The sequence below is a fragment of the Trachemys scripta genome, chromosome 2 (genome assembly GCF_013100865.1).
Source record: "Trachemys scripta elegans isolate TJP31775 chromosome 2, CAS_Tse_1.0, whole genome shotgun sequence".
Lineage (NCBI taxonomy): Eukaryota > Metazoa > Chordata > Testudines > Emydidae > Trachemys > Trachemys scripta.
Genome location: NC_048299.1, coordinates 258,839,511 through 258,853,963, shown reverse-complemented (window position 1 = coordinate 258,853,963; position 14,453 = coordinate 258,839,511). Strand labels below are relative to the sequence as shown.

At 41.4% G+C, this 14,453-nt stretch overlaps 1 protein-coding gene across 3 annotated transcripts in view; it reads left to right on the top strand.

Moving 5' to 3' along the window:
- Positions 1-14,453, top strand: part of ENPP2 (ectonucleotide pyrophosphatase/phosphodiesterase 2) — a 98,538-nt gene that overhangs the window by 58,048 nt on the left and 26,037 nt on the right. For 2 of the 3 annotated variants that reach the window (XM_034763518.1, XM_034763517.1), the window contains exons 10-12: positions 2,363-2,428; positions 3,092-3,164; positions 12,895-13,003. In XM_034763518.1, coding sequence (XP_034619409.1) covers positions 2,363-2,428; positions 3,092-3,164; positions 12,895-13,003 — 248 coding nt within the window. Of the gene's footprint in view, positions 1-2,362; positions 2,429-3,091; positions 3,165-9,005; positions 9,159-12,894; positions 13,004-14,453 lie in introns of all 3 variants that reach the window. The other variant, XM_034763519.1, reaches the window with a different exon arrangement.

The following is a 14,453-nucleotide window of genomic DNA, read 5'->3' as shown; positions in this document are numbered from 1 at the left end:
GTCTCTGAGGTGGTGTGGCTACAGGACCTACTCTTAAGAAAGAATGAAACTCCCTTGGTCCAAGAGACTGTGTAAAAAGCTAGGGCGGTCACAGATCCTATGGATCTGTGGTATGCTATGAAAATGTCTGTGATAGGCGCTCCCTCTGCCATGCCCCTACCCCTAATCCACATGAGTTCTAACTTGTTGGCTTAGGAGCAAGGGACCTCACTTATTTTCCTTGTCTGTTAGGAAAATATGCTACCACTCAATAGTCACGCTGGGCATGGTGATTAGTGGTTTTAAGTAATTCACATTATTTTGAATCTGTTGTGTGGTTTCATAATTAAAAATGCAAACTTGAAATAATTCTGGAAGTAGGGATTCAGCCACTATATGTCTGAAGAGTGTGTATGTTCCCCAAAATTATAGTGTGTACACTTTTGGCCCAGAATTAACGTTATTTTGAGAATTTGTAAGAAATTTAGCAAACCCCCTTTATTATTCCCAAGTGATTTACATAATGGAGTGATGCAGACTCTTCAAACTTACCGTATAGTTAAACTCACTATGTTTTGAGGAACAATTTTTTTAGGATTAATGGTAAAAAAATTTCTCTCCATTCTTTGTAACTGGAATTTACTTGTACAGGAGAAGCTGCTGAATGTTGTACTACAGAGAATTCAATCACCTATTGTAGACTTTGACAGTATAGGGGGACAGCCATGTAGTGAAACCATGAGCCAAAAAGAGAAATGCTGCTTTAACAGTTAGTCTGTCGTTCCAGATTCGGTTACACTATTATGCACTAGTCATAATTGTGTGATCGTTGCCCTGTAGTGACACCATGCACGGTTATGGCTGTTTGGCTGTTTGAACTGTGCATTTCCATACCTTAGAACGTTGGAACTTCTTTTAAACTAAATCTAAGAAATTCAGAATTAAGATTTGTAATGCTTGTTTTTGTGATAAATTACATCCCTCTAATGTTTATACCCTTAAATTACCATATACATTTTACCAATATACAATCTTAACCCCAGTTTAAAATGTTTCATTTTTTTTTTGTATTCAAGACAAAAAGCTATATGAAAGGTTAACAACTCTGTTTAATATCTACTAGAAGAAGAATTTTTAGTCTCGCTATCCTACTGGGAAGTCCCAGTATTCTTAAGGAGGTTTTAGCAGAATAAAAGTTTCAAAATTGTAAGTGTCATGGTGCTGATTGAATGGCGGCATTCTAAATGTATCTGTAACTTTAGTGCCCTTGTGGCCAAGATGGAGTCTGCTCTGCAGGCAGCTCTGGCCAAGAGAAGGCACACCTAGGAACGCAGCAGGGAAAGTCCCTTCTACCCTGTTCCAAACCCCCCAGAGTGAACATGCACACACCGGAAGAGTATAATGACTATAGGAAAGTGAAATATTTATTCACAGAGGGATGAGAGGGGGAAAAGCAACATGGGGAATTATAGGGAGAACATTAAAACATTTGCATTCAACACAAGGCCCCATAGGCCCAGTGGTAGCACAGTCTGAAAGGGCAGACACCAAGCAATGTGTCTGCACACCGAGTTCAAGAGTCCTGGGCAAAGGTCCAGTCCAGTGGTGAGTCTTGGGTGCTCCTGATCATATTCGGCGCCAGTAAACTTTCCCCAACAAACCCCTCCAGTGCCCTCTTTGCTCTCTGCAAAGCCACAGTATGATCACCTCCTCACTTAACTAGCTAAGCACCTCCCTCTTTATTACCAATGCAAAGTCACAAGCCCCAGTACTCACGGCCCCAGACAGCTCTGGGCAGCAGCAATACTGGGTCCAGCTCCGGTCTGTCCTTCTCGGGCGAAGGACAATAATACTTCCTTATTTAGTTTCTCCACACCAGTCATGATTTTATAGACCTCTATCATATCCCTTTTACTCGTCTCTTTTCCAAGCTGAAAAGTCCCAGTAGTAGTGGGAGCAGATCATGTAAATGCTACTAATGTGAGTAGTCCTTACTTAGGCTGTCAGTACTGTTGACTTCAGTAGAACTACTGTTATGAGCAAGGACTACTCCCATGAATAAAAGTTTACAGGAATGGGTCCTTATCCATTGTTACATAGGATAGTAGACAAATGAACTATTTCCTTGAAAGTGGTGGCTCAAATGAGAAATAGTCCGATTAACCTCTATCTTTTCAGTATAATACATGGAGTTGCAGGAGATGTGCAATAACTTGAGTTGCAAAATGGGAATGACATTTGACTGTTAATGAACAAAAAAAGAATATTTGGCTTGTCTATGATAAGTCCTGAATATGGTGTTGGATGCAGCTCATGGTATACCTAATGATTATCTTCTTTGTACACGACAATAACTAAACCTATTTTTCTTTTTGTGGTCTAGTGTCATCCCCCATGAACGCAGAATATTAACAATACTGCAGTGGCTAACTCTACCAGACAATGAAAGGTAATTCATGTAGTGTTCTTCTTTGTAAACTTCTAACTTTTATCTTCTCTTTAAAAGTAGCTGGAGCTGCAGAAACAGATGGAATGTTAGTGTTAAAAATTATTCTTGCCAGCATTCAGTATTACTGTTCTTTGTAGCGCTTAACTTTTAACCAGCAGTGTTTCAATCCTCCTCAAAAAACCTCTGATGCGAATGTCCTTTGATTATTGGGGAACATTTAATTACATGGATTAATGTTGGCCATTTTATGCTACTTAGTCTAATGTGGCTTAATAAACTTCTAGTGAGTGGTAAATGCAGAAGCTGCACCCTGAGGCTTGGGAAAATGTCAAGATCTTAATTGTGTTTTTTATTACACAAGTTCTCACATGCTGCAGACTGCATAGCCCATGTGAACTGGTATCGTGATCTCTCCTTCTTATGGAACTAAGGGAGAGTGAGCTTCCTCAGACTGTGCCCTGTATGCCTCCCTGCATGTGTTCTGATATCGAATGACGTTCTGGAGCAACTAATTGCTTAATTATACTGTCAAAAACCTCTGACTGAGCAACAATTTTTTACATATGGCAAACAATAGTTGAAAGGCTGACTTAGCATGACCAGGCAATTTCTTCTTCTTTTGTGGTTGAAAGCAGACTATTCTGAACAAAATCTTTCTTTCAGGCCTTATGTTTATGCTTTCTACTCTGAACAACCAGATGCTGCTGGTCACAGATATGGTCCTTTTGGCTCTGAGGTTAGTATAGTTTTTTCCCTGTATAAAAGTTACACATCTCAAGGAGCAACCATGCCATTTATGGAATATGTGCGAACACTTTACTCCTGAACTGAGGTGGCTTTCTTATCTCTCAGTGCTCTTCCTTATCTGTCAGAAAGGGAAAACAATTGGCTAAAATAAACAAGAACTTATGACCAAGGGTCATTTGACATTAAGAACTGTCTCTCTGTATAAAGTTCACATTATGGATGTAGGTATTTGATTGGCAGAGGTTTCAGGTGTGAAATTAGCTGGTATAACAGCACAATTTAGTGCTCCTTAATCAATTTACCCTTCTTAAAAAATATACCCTATACATGAGAGGCAGAAAAGGTTCTTTGTTTCTCTGGTATGTTTCCTTGGGTGACCAGGGAGTGTGAATATTTTTTTCAAAGTTGACAGTTTGAAGAAGCCTGGTTAATACTCTATTCTAGAGTTGGAAAACCATGGTTTTCAATATTTGGTCTATGAACAGGCGGTTTGGTTAGCCCGGCCAGTACTGTTCCCTCAGAAATGGACATAGGTGTCCTAATAGCATGAGATAGGGAGCTTTAAAATCCATCACTTCCCAGAGGTGCTTAAAGCACCCTACTCTGTTTTGTCCACTAGTGTGGGCTCAGGAGTGGTGACCAAGGATTCAGAACTCTCATGAATTGCACTGGTTACTTACCAAATTACTACATTTTTCAAGGACATGCAAAAGCCTGTACAGGAGCGTGTTATCTTGGGGATATGGAGAGGCAATATTAGTTCTACACCTAAATATTTAAACACTTGGCAGTTCATCTTGGACACTTTACTCAGGCAAAACTCTCACTGAATTCAGTGCAAATTGTGGAAGCGCAAGATTAGACTCTTAAAATTAAGACTAAATGTATACACTTCTTTTCAAAGCAAGCAACTTTTTATAAAAGCAACAGCACTTAAAATTTTGGAGCTATTTCAGGTACCTGCACTACTTGAGTTGCTGAAAGCACTTTGTTGGTAGCCCCATGTCTCACAGTGCATATGTCCAGTATAATCTCTCAACCTGTTTGCATAAAATCCTTGTATCTATATTCATTAGTTTTTGAGTGCTCCCATCTCTATCCTTTAAAACACTTTGGAATGTCCAAGATTCCATTTCCACTTACGTGTTAACCTCTTCTGATTTATTCATTCAGTAATTTTCCATAAAAATCTCTAAACTCTGAAAAATTTCTCTGTGTTCCCTTCCCTAGTATCAGTCATGCCTGTAGATGAAGGCAATATCTCTGTTGCAAGAGTCTGGATACAGACTCACAAGCAATAATATATGCATGTGATTAAAACTAAATGTGAGCCATTATTAATAAATCACTATGCACCAGCAATGTCATTAGTGCTGTGCCAGGCAGAATAAAGACTCTCTGGTCCAAATAACTTCCCATCTAAAATCTATAAGCCAAAATATTTGCTAAAAAGGGAAGAGTTCTGTTTGACTGTCTGCATGTGTCTTCTCATTGTTGGCATTAATGGGCAGTAACTTCAGAGTGTAGCTTTCTACAGAACAGAGACACTTTCTCATTGTGTCTTTTCACTGAAGTAAAGGAAAATTTTGAAGATGAAATTCCATATGTTCAAATTTAGGGTTACCATATTCAAACATTAAAAAAGAGGACACTCCACGGGGACCTGGCCCTGCCCCAACCCTGCCCCTTCCCCGCCCCCATTCCAACTCCTTCCCCAAAGTCCCTGCCCCAACTCTGCCCCCTCCTCTGAGCACCCCACATTCCCCCTCCTCCCTCCCGCTCTGATCTTGGTTGGGGGTTGCTAAGTGCTTCTCTGCTCCCCACCTGCCCTGCCCCTGTGCCCCCTGCCTGCCCTGCTCCTCGCCCATACAGCCTCTGCACCCCCCCCGCCTGCCCTGGCTCTGTGCCCCCCTGCCCCTGCCTGCCCTGCTCCTCGCCCTACAGCCTCTGCACCCCCCCCGCCTGCCCTGGCTCTGTGCCCCCCTGCTCCTCGCCCTGCAGCCCCTGCACCCCCTGCCCCCTGCAGTCTCTGCGCCCCTGTCTGCCCTGCCCCTGCGTCCCCTGCCCCTGCAGCCTCTATGTCCCTGCCTGCCCTGCTCCTCCTCGCCCTGCAGCCTCTGCTCCCCTGCCCACCCGGCAGCCTCTGCCTGGCGAGGGCTTCAGACGCTCAGTGGCGACCGGGGCAGTGCGGGTCCCTGCAGCCCCGGCACACGCCGCACTCCTGCCCCGCACCGCAGCCTCCTTCCTGCTGCACTGGGTGACGGGGCTGCAGGAAGGGTCCCCCAGTGGCCGGGGGGTCCCTGCCCGTGAGGGAAGCCCGAGCCGCTGGCTGGGCCCGGCCTCCCCATGGTCCTGTGGGCTCGGCTGGGGTGCGCGGTCCGCCCGGCCTCCGGGGGTAGCAACGGCCCCTTTGCCACCTTCTGCGGCTGCGACCCCTCCTTCCCCCACCCGAGCTCGCTACAATGTAGCCGGGCAGCTGGGCTGTGCTGCAGACCCAGCGGATTGTGCTGGGGCCGGGCGGACCCTGGCTTATGTTGCCTCCCTATTTCCCTGGACATGTCCGGCTTTTTGGCAATTCCCCCCGGACGGGGATTTGAGCACCAAAAAGCCGGACATGTCCGGGGAAATCTGGACGTATGGTAACCCTATTCAAATTTGACCTAAACAGGCTCTTTGGACAAGCTCTCTTAGGACTTAATGCTATGAGGTGCTTCGCTCAGTCACTAGGAGTTGAGATTCTCAGTACCTTGTAGAATTAAGATGTTTCCCAGTGGTAGAGTTTCTAGCTAACCCTTTCTCTATGCAATGTAGGAAGTTAATTGGGTCTTTTAGAAAACGGTAAAAAATAATCTTAGAATTCTTCTGGATAGCTATCTAAAGTCTAGCCTGTAATTATATGACTAAAGCAGGGTGATTTAAGAGGGTTGTGTGTTTTTGTTTGTTTGTTTTTGTTTTGTTAAATAGCATCACATATTGACTTTCATTGAATGGAGAACAGGCTGTTCTATGGATGAACATATTTCAGTTCCCAAATTTACAATAAGACATGATTTTGTAAATGTGGATTTAAAAACAAACAGCAGCTGTCTAAGACTTGTTAGGGGCATGATTTCAGGAGGGAGGAGCTAGAAAATATTATGTTTATCTTGGTGCTTCTTCCCCCTGCCCCCCAGTTTCTGGGAGCTCTGAGCCTTTCCTAAATCAGCCGAGAAGGAACCCCTCAGTGGGACCCCACTAAGCTGCTTCCTTAGTAATGGGAGCTTGACCTCTGCATGAAATCATTCTTCTTTGTACAGAACTGGCAGAACTTAGACACTTGGAATGGTTCTGACCAGTTTTTCCTCTGTGGCAGTTGAGCAACACACTGGAGCTTGGAAACAAGCTCTTGAACATTGTGTAGCGTATTTAAGAGGGGTGTGTGTGTGTGTGTGTGTGTGTGGTTGTGTTTTTTTTTTTGTTGTTGTTTTTTTTTAGTGAAAATCTCCTTATAATGAACTATTCTTGCCTCATAGTCACCAAGTTGAGGAGCAGCTTTGCTGCTGACTTCTCTGGATGGGGGGGGAATATTCAACACACCTCTTGCAATGTCGAGTGGATGTTTAGTATAATTTACTAACTCACTAGCTATAAAATTTTATATATATATATATATATATATATAAATTTTAATTTTTTTAAAAGACTTGATCCTGTCTGGTGCTGATCATTTTCAACTCCCAGGGACTTCAGTTGACACTGAAACCTTGCAGGAAGTGATCAACAGTCTATACATTGAGTGCACAGTACATTAACATTTAGGAGTAAAAAGGAATAGAAGCACTCAAAATTTGTGGGTGAAATTCTGGTTCCATTGATTGAAGCCAACAGAACCAGGAGTTTGCCCAATATGTTGACTACAATAACTTGCAGTATGGTTTGTTTTTATTAGGTGTTTCAGTGTAACATTGTTTTTAATGAGACCTTCACAAACGGCTCTTTTGAACTAAGAAATTTGTTATAAAGCTTTATTTTCAGAATGTATCGATGAGAAATTTAAAATGTATGCCTACCCTTGGTTATTTCCGCAATTCTGTTTTTCTTTTCCCTTCTGTGCTTCTGCAGTGACACTGATGGGTTGTCCTTCTGGGATGAGAGGCAGAGCTTTGGCTGGCTAGTTCCCACCTTTTATGTCATGTCTAGAAAGGGGGGATGGATTTGTTCATCTTCTTCCCGAGGGGTCCCCTACCTCCCCAAAAAAGAAATAACCCTTTTCTGATTCTTTTCAAGTGAGGCTACGGTTTGGCTGGTTAACAAGAACTTGGCTTTTCTTCCTAGCTAACTTTGAAAGAAAAAAAATTATTTAAAAAAATATATAAATATACATACTACTGTAAGTGCTCTAAGTAGATCAAAACCTGTCACGCCTAAACTCTATTCCTGCTGCTCCTCTAACATGCCGTCTTGGGACGGCTCTTGTAAGTGTTCAAAATATCTAGGTTTCTTGCACTGGCCAGTGTGTGTCTGGCACTGTCAAGCTCTGGCTGAGTTTATTCAGGGACAGCGTAAAATGAGAATCCTTCCTTTCCCTGCTGCTCCTCTCATCAGGACTGCACAAAGCTTGAAACATTTTAAAAAGAAAACTCTGGTGCTGCTTTATTAAAATGCCTTTCTGGAGAGAGACGAATGAGACTGGACTAGAATCTCCTTTCCAGCTGCTTGCCTTGGAAGCAATGAAACAGCATGGCAGATGGTAACACTTTTTTGTTTGTTTTTTCTTCCCCCTCCATTCATAAAGCTCTGTGACTGAACAACAGAGAAACTGGCGAAGTAGATAGAAGTAAATATGATTATAAATCACTGACTTTCCTCAAGCCTATTTAGCAGGTTCCATTTCCCCCTACCTGCCTACTTAGCTGTATTATCTCTCTGTAGATGTCATCTCACACCGTTCTCAGATGGTCCTAAGCAGTGCTGAGAACCCACAACTCCCATGAAAATTGATGGAAGGTGTTGGTGCTTAGCATCGTGCAGGTGCAGAACAGGCCAAAACTGAGAGCTGTGTTGCAACCCTGCATATCTTTAAAGTGGGGCTTATTGGAAAAAGGAACACCGGGCCATTCCAGTCTCTTCTTTTGTAGCATTCACAGACAAAAATGAATAAGCCCATTTCAAATGACTTATTTTAATAGCTAATGTATTGCTCACAAACGGTGCCATATTGACAGCTCTGGAGACTGATGTCCTCAATTTATCCATACAACTAGTACAAGGTAGTCAGCAGCAATGCAGATTTCTCTCACACTGCCCTTAACAAATTATTAGATTTTTCAGAAGGTGCAGTCTCAATGTTTGCCACTGAGTGGTGGCTTTGTAGTACACAGATGCTTCCAGCTGAACTGGTAACCAGCAAGTCAAATGTTCCATGTTTCATTAAGATTCCCCACACACAAGAATTTGCAAAAAAAAATTTACACTACCAAAAATGTGAAGCTGATACTGTTACATATTTTGTGTATTTATTTGTGTATTTTGTGAATTGAATGACACTTGAAGAGAAATACTCATAACACTACAGTATGTATTCATAAAAATTGGCCCGATCGACCTTTTCCTGAAATACCAATTTCATTTGCTCTTACGTTAGTTGCTTGAGTAACTATCCCACTTTCAAGTACAATTTAATGAGCTCCTCTGTAGAGAGAGACCTCTAAATTGTCCCTTTGCCAACTCCTATATTATTGAAGAAGCGTTGATCTTCATGCTCCTCAATTTGGTGACGCAGGTCACTATAGTATCTGATGCTAGCTGAGTCAGGATTTCTGAGTCCAGACATCTCTCTCCGCCAGTACAGGAGAGTAGTTTTGGCTCACCTCTTACTCCGCCTAAGAGACCTAAGAGAAAGATTACTCCTAAGAGGAGACAGGAAAGACGAGTTGCATCTCCAAAGAAAAGAAGAAAAGTACATAAAGTGGATCAGTATTCTGCGGAATCCCGTCGGAACAAAGTAAGTTTACCTGTGTTCCAAAACTTTGACCGAAGTGTCAGTTTGAGGCTCTTATATAGCTTAATTTTTGCAACTTGGACTCCCTTCCATACTTCAGTTTGGGAATTGCAAAACAGACCTTCTATAACTGTACTGAAAGATCACTGCTGGCAAAGCAGCAAGGATATATTGAGTCTTTCGGGAACTATGTTCTTCCTATTTTAGACTGTTCACTCTAGGGAAAGCCTCTTTAGGACCTTTTTAAAAATCCATCAAACAGAGGGAGCGTGAAACAAATCTCTGGGAAGATCTTATCAGCGTCACCAACCCATTAGATTTTTATCATTAGTCTCACAATATTGGGTGTTCTTCTTTAAGCCCCATTTCCTGGTATCAAGTGATTGATTGTGAGAATCTCTGATTTATTTATTTTTAAATAAAACCAAGTTTCTAGTCTTCATGGCTCTGGAGAAAAGTTGAAAGTGTGACCTGAGTGTAACCTGAAGGCTCAAAAACCAGATGGCGCGCGCACACACAAATCTCATTGGCTGAAAAATCTTGAGACTTTTGGGGGGAGGGGAGACGGAATGAAGGGCATGCAAATCATGATTTTTGAACCCATGATTTTGGGTCTGGCAATAATGCCTTATGATGGTACTTAAGTCTCTGCCTTCAAAAAGGTCAAAGTTGGAGGTTGCTTCACCAGGAAAAGATTCAGAGCGGAGAAAGGATGATCCTTAATAAACGAAATCTTTCCGCCTGCTACTAATTGACAACTTGGGAGGGGCTGTGGACCACTTCAGCATCCCTTCCATTCAGGGATTTTTAAACTAATTGTAACCCAGTTCATGAGGCCTAAAAATATCTCCTGTGGGATCCAAGCAAAAATCTTGACACAGTACATTATCAAAAAAGAACAATAGAAACTCTTCCCAGTAGCTTTCAATTCCTGATTTTAAAAATATATACTTCTGAAATTAATCAGGTATTCGGAGACTCATCCTGGAACTGAGGGGGAGAGGGGAATCAGTCATCAAGTGTAAGGAAACTGCCATTTCCCACAATACCTTGATCATTGATAGTCTACTCAAGAGGGAGGCTGATAATCTTCTTACATGAATGATGTCTCCTTCAATAAACTACACAGGAGTTCCCCTTTCAGAGTAGTTTGCCAATTCAAGGTCCTACTCTTTTTGGCATAAAATATGTTCTAGGTGGCCTCATAATGGGAGTTTGTGCATCTCCCCCTCCCCGCCGGCTTCTCTTCTCTGGATGAATATTTCATCCATCCATGCAAATTTCCATGCAAACCCAGTTGTGGATTTCTCACTAAGCCTTCAAAAACCTCAGCTTATTCTAGCACAAATTATCGTCCATATCCAGTGCAAATTAACCCTTTAGTGCCAGCATTTGTTTATGCTCATTGAGAGCAATGGGATGTACCACAAAACTAGTCCCTAGGAGTTAAATCCTTTCCTCTCTCATACATCAGCATCTGGCTAAAATAGGTTCTAGCATGAGTTTTCCTTCTGAAGAACTATTTAGTAACACTGATCCGCATTTCTCAGTTTCAGACCTGTTCCTCTTATAATAATGTCAACTGTTTTTTTTCGGTGGCATCTCAGATATCCACACCTATCTTGGAAAATAAAGCCTTCCAAAGATCTGAGGTAGTGGAGGTCAGCATGTGATCTGAGCAAAGGTACACATAAGACTTTTATTCTTTCACCAATAACTCCTTGGAGGTTACATCTGGACAAGAACATGGTCTCAGGGCAGTCCCACATCCACGTAGAGTATCCTCACATGAACATATTAATGACATTCAATATCAACCTTAGTCTGTTTCGAAAAATAAATAGATAGAACTTTTTAAATGAGAACCCAGTGAGAATAATGGAGGTGAAGGAACTAAATGGAGGTTCTCTGGCTGTGATCATGTGAAATAGTGTGGGGGGGTTGTTTTTTGCCTTAAAAACAGGATTTCCCCGACCAGTTTGTTTTCATGGTATCAAAAACAACTTTGCAAATCCCCAGCTGAAATTTGGTGGATAGAGGATCTTAGAAAAGTACTGTGATTTGTGGTTTCTTATCACATGTGGAAATACTATTGCTCTATTTTAAGAACAGCATAAACTTGTTCCATGTGAAGAAAACGTTCATGTGAAATCCAAGAGGATTTGCAGTTCCCAGCTTTCCTAACTGCAGAGTTACAATTTAGAGGCTGAAATAAAAGACCTAATTTCCTTACTTGATTGATTGAGATACAATTTAGAGCTGACTGAAAAACGGACTTTCCAATTCATGGGAAAAATCTGATATTTTAACAGTGGGTTTTTGTCCCAGTTTGGGACAAAAAGTCAAAATAGTGAAATTTTTCATGGAATGAAAAGTTCTGAAAAATGTTGATTCAGAATGTTTCATCATTTTTGAATGAAACTAAATGTTCGTATTTTCCTAAATAGGAGCATTTAGTTTTAGAATCTTTTCCCCTCTGTCTGAGCTGCTGCAGTGTCTCCTGGGAATTGTAGTTCTGTGTTCTTCCTGTTCCCCAGCTGGATTCTATCTCCTTTGGGGCACAGAGGTTTCTCCCTGTGGCAGAGTCGCCATCGTGCTTCATGAGTTGTAATTTCCTGTATGACTTTGATTATTTTCAGAATCTACAACTCCACGAGGTGGGTGGCAGTTCAGGCAGAAGGAGAGCTTGCAAAACGTTTAAATTAGGGTCAGGTTGACATTTGTAAGTGGAAATTTCCCTTGGGAAATTGTTGAAATTGACCTTTCCGAGTCAAGATTTTGACAAAATTCTGTTTTGCTACAGGAGAGTTTTTTTGTTCCAAATTTTTTAACTGATCCAGTTAAGTGTGCAAATGAGAGATTCAGCATTAGTGACAAACAGAAATGTTGGTCTCTCTCTCTTAAACTGTCCTTTATCTAAAATTCTAAAATGTACGGAGATTCGAAGTATTTATCGTCTAATAAAAAAAAGTTGCACTCGCTTCTGTTCCTGCTCAGAATTGTAACTTGTCGGCATGCTGTCATAATTTTGCCTTTTTATAAAATAAAAAATAATGTATTTATACCATTTTAGGTCTGGGCATCCTTTTTCAAAATCTTGCCAGAATTGTCACTTGATCCTTTAGAGACCTTGGCTATCAAGCTGAAGCTGCCTTTTTTTTCCTCCTACTACTTAGAATGGCTGCCCTCAGTCTTCCATTATAGCACCAGATACTTCCTGGAGTACCCTTCACAGTGGCTTGGGATTTTCATATGAATACTGAGATTGAAGCTATGTACCATGACTACGTAGTTGGTGTTCGGAAAAACTGCAAAGCTAAATTCCATTTGAAGAACAGCATTTAAATCCGTTCTCTCCTCTCTCTCTTCCCTCCCCTCCCCCGCCCCCAAATCTTCCCCAATCATATGCATTTTTCTAATATAGTAAATCTGCCTTTACATTTACCATATGTTTAGAGGGTCTGTTGGAGGGATAGGAATAAGATCAATGATCTCTTGTAGTCATCCAACAACATCCCATTAGAAGATTTTTTTTGTTCCTTTCCCTCAAGGAAATCAAACCAAGCTCATGGGAAAGGAGATGACCATTAGGTCAGGGTGATAACTACTCAGCCAAGGATCTGCCTTTTGATCTGGAAAGTTAACCTACCAGAATTCTGCTGAGGAAGCGCCACCTATAGTGAAAGAGGGAGCATTGTAATGGTGATTAACTTCCTTTCTTTCTGCAAACTTTGTACAGATGATAAATCCCCTAAGGGATATTGACAAGACTTTAGGACAATTAATGGATGGACTGAAGCAGCTGAAACTACATCGATGTGTCAATGTTATCTTTGTTGGAGACCATGGTAAAAACTCTTACTTGTCCTTTCTTAGTATGTAAATATGGATAGAAAATGATGCTTGAGCAATTTCCAGAGCTTCACTGTGCTTAAAGTTACACACACAACAAGTACTCGACTGGATCAGAGCCTAAATGAACATCCTATTTTAAAAATTCTTTTAAAAAGTAAAAATATTTATTCACAGGACACTGACAATGTAAGCCCAGCATTTAATTTGCCTGATAATTACCTTGTGGGGGAATTCCTTCTTATTTTAACTATTTGGTTTAACTGTTTGCACATTCATTCAGAATTAAGCCTGTTTTTTGGGGTGTGAGCCACACAAATAATGTACAATCTCTCCTAGCTGCTTCCTAGCAAGTGTGAAGAGCTACAGTCTGTCCCCATGTCATTTTTTTTTAAAGTAGGTTAACTGTCAGGGAAATGTTGTAGAAGTCTCATCCCCTTTTTAATGATAGTAGGAGAAAAATTTTGGAACAGTAAGTTTCCATGGCAATTAGGAGGACAGCTGGTCAGATACAGAGGAACAAAGTTGGGGTAGTTATGAGAGACTGGGCCCAGCTTTGAAGGGTTATGGAGGAAGGAGAAAAGCCCCCAAGAGAGTTTGGATTGGGGAGGGAATAAGTGGCAAAAATGGGCAGAAAGACCAGAAATGGAAAATTGTGACTTGAAAGGTCTCTGTCACTTGGAAATTAGAGAAAACTTCACAATAAGAATTCATAGTAAAGACAGAGAAACTCCAGTGAAAAATACTGTAGGAGAAAGAAGGAAAATAGAGATCGTTTGGGTATGTTTTGAGGTAGAACTGTTCTTGGCATAACATTTCAGTGGGGTTACGAAAGGTCTCTAATTAGAGTAATAGTACACTAAATGAGTCATGATTTGTTATGCGATACCGTGCTATTCAGATAAGATTTTTGTGTGTGTGTTTGAATGAAGTGCTAGGTTAACAGGCCTGGGCAGTGAAGTTCACTCTCTGTCTACAAAACAGGTACAGCACAGTGCTGCAGGTTTCTCTACCAGTTATGTCTCCTCCCTGATGTGGAGGGGATGACTGCTGGGGTTCTGGGGAGAGTTTATTTTCCAAACGTAGTCATTCCTTGTCTAGAGGCTTTTGAGCTTTACTTATTAAGAATTAGAGTGAGACCATCAGTACATAGGCCACAAAACAACTCTCTGATGGTAACAACTCTTTGTTCACTCTACCTACAGTTGATTTAGAATACACCACCAAGATACAATACATTTGTGTGTTTGTGTCTCCTCTCTTTAAATTAGCGTCAAGTATCAGAGGGGTAGCCGTGTTAGTCTGAATCTGTAAAAAGCAACCGAGGGTCCTGTGGCACCTTTAAGACTAACAGAAGTATTGGGAGCATAAGCTTTCGTGGGTAAGAACCTCACTTCTTCAGATGCAAGCATCCAAGCATCTGAAGAAGTGAGGTTCTTACCCACG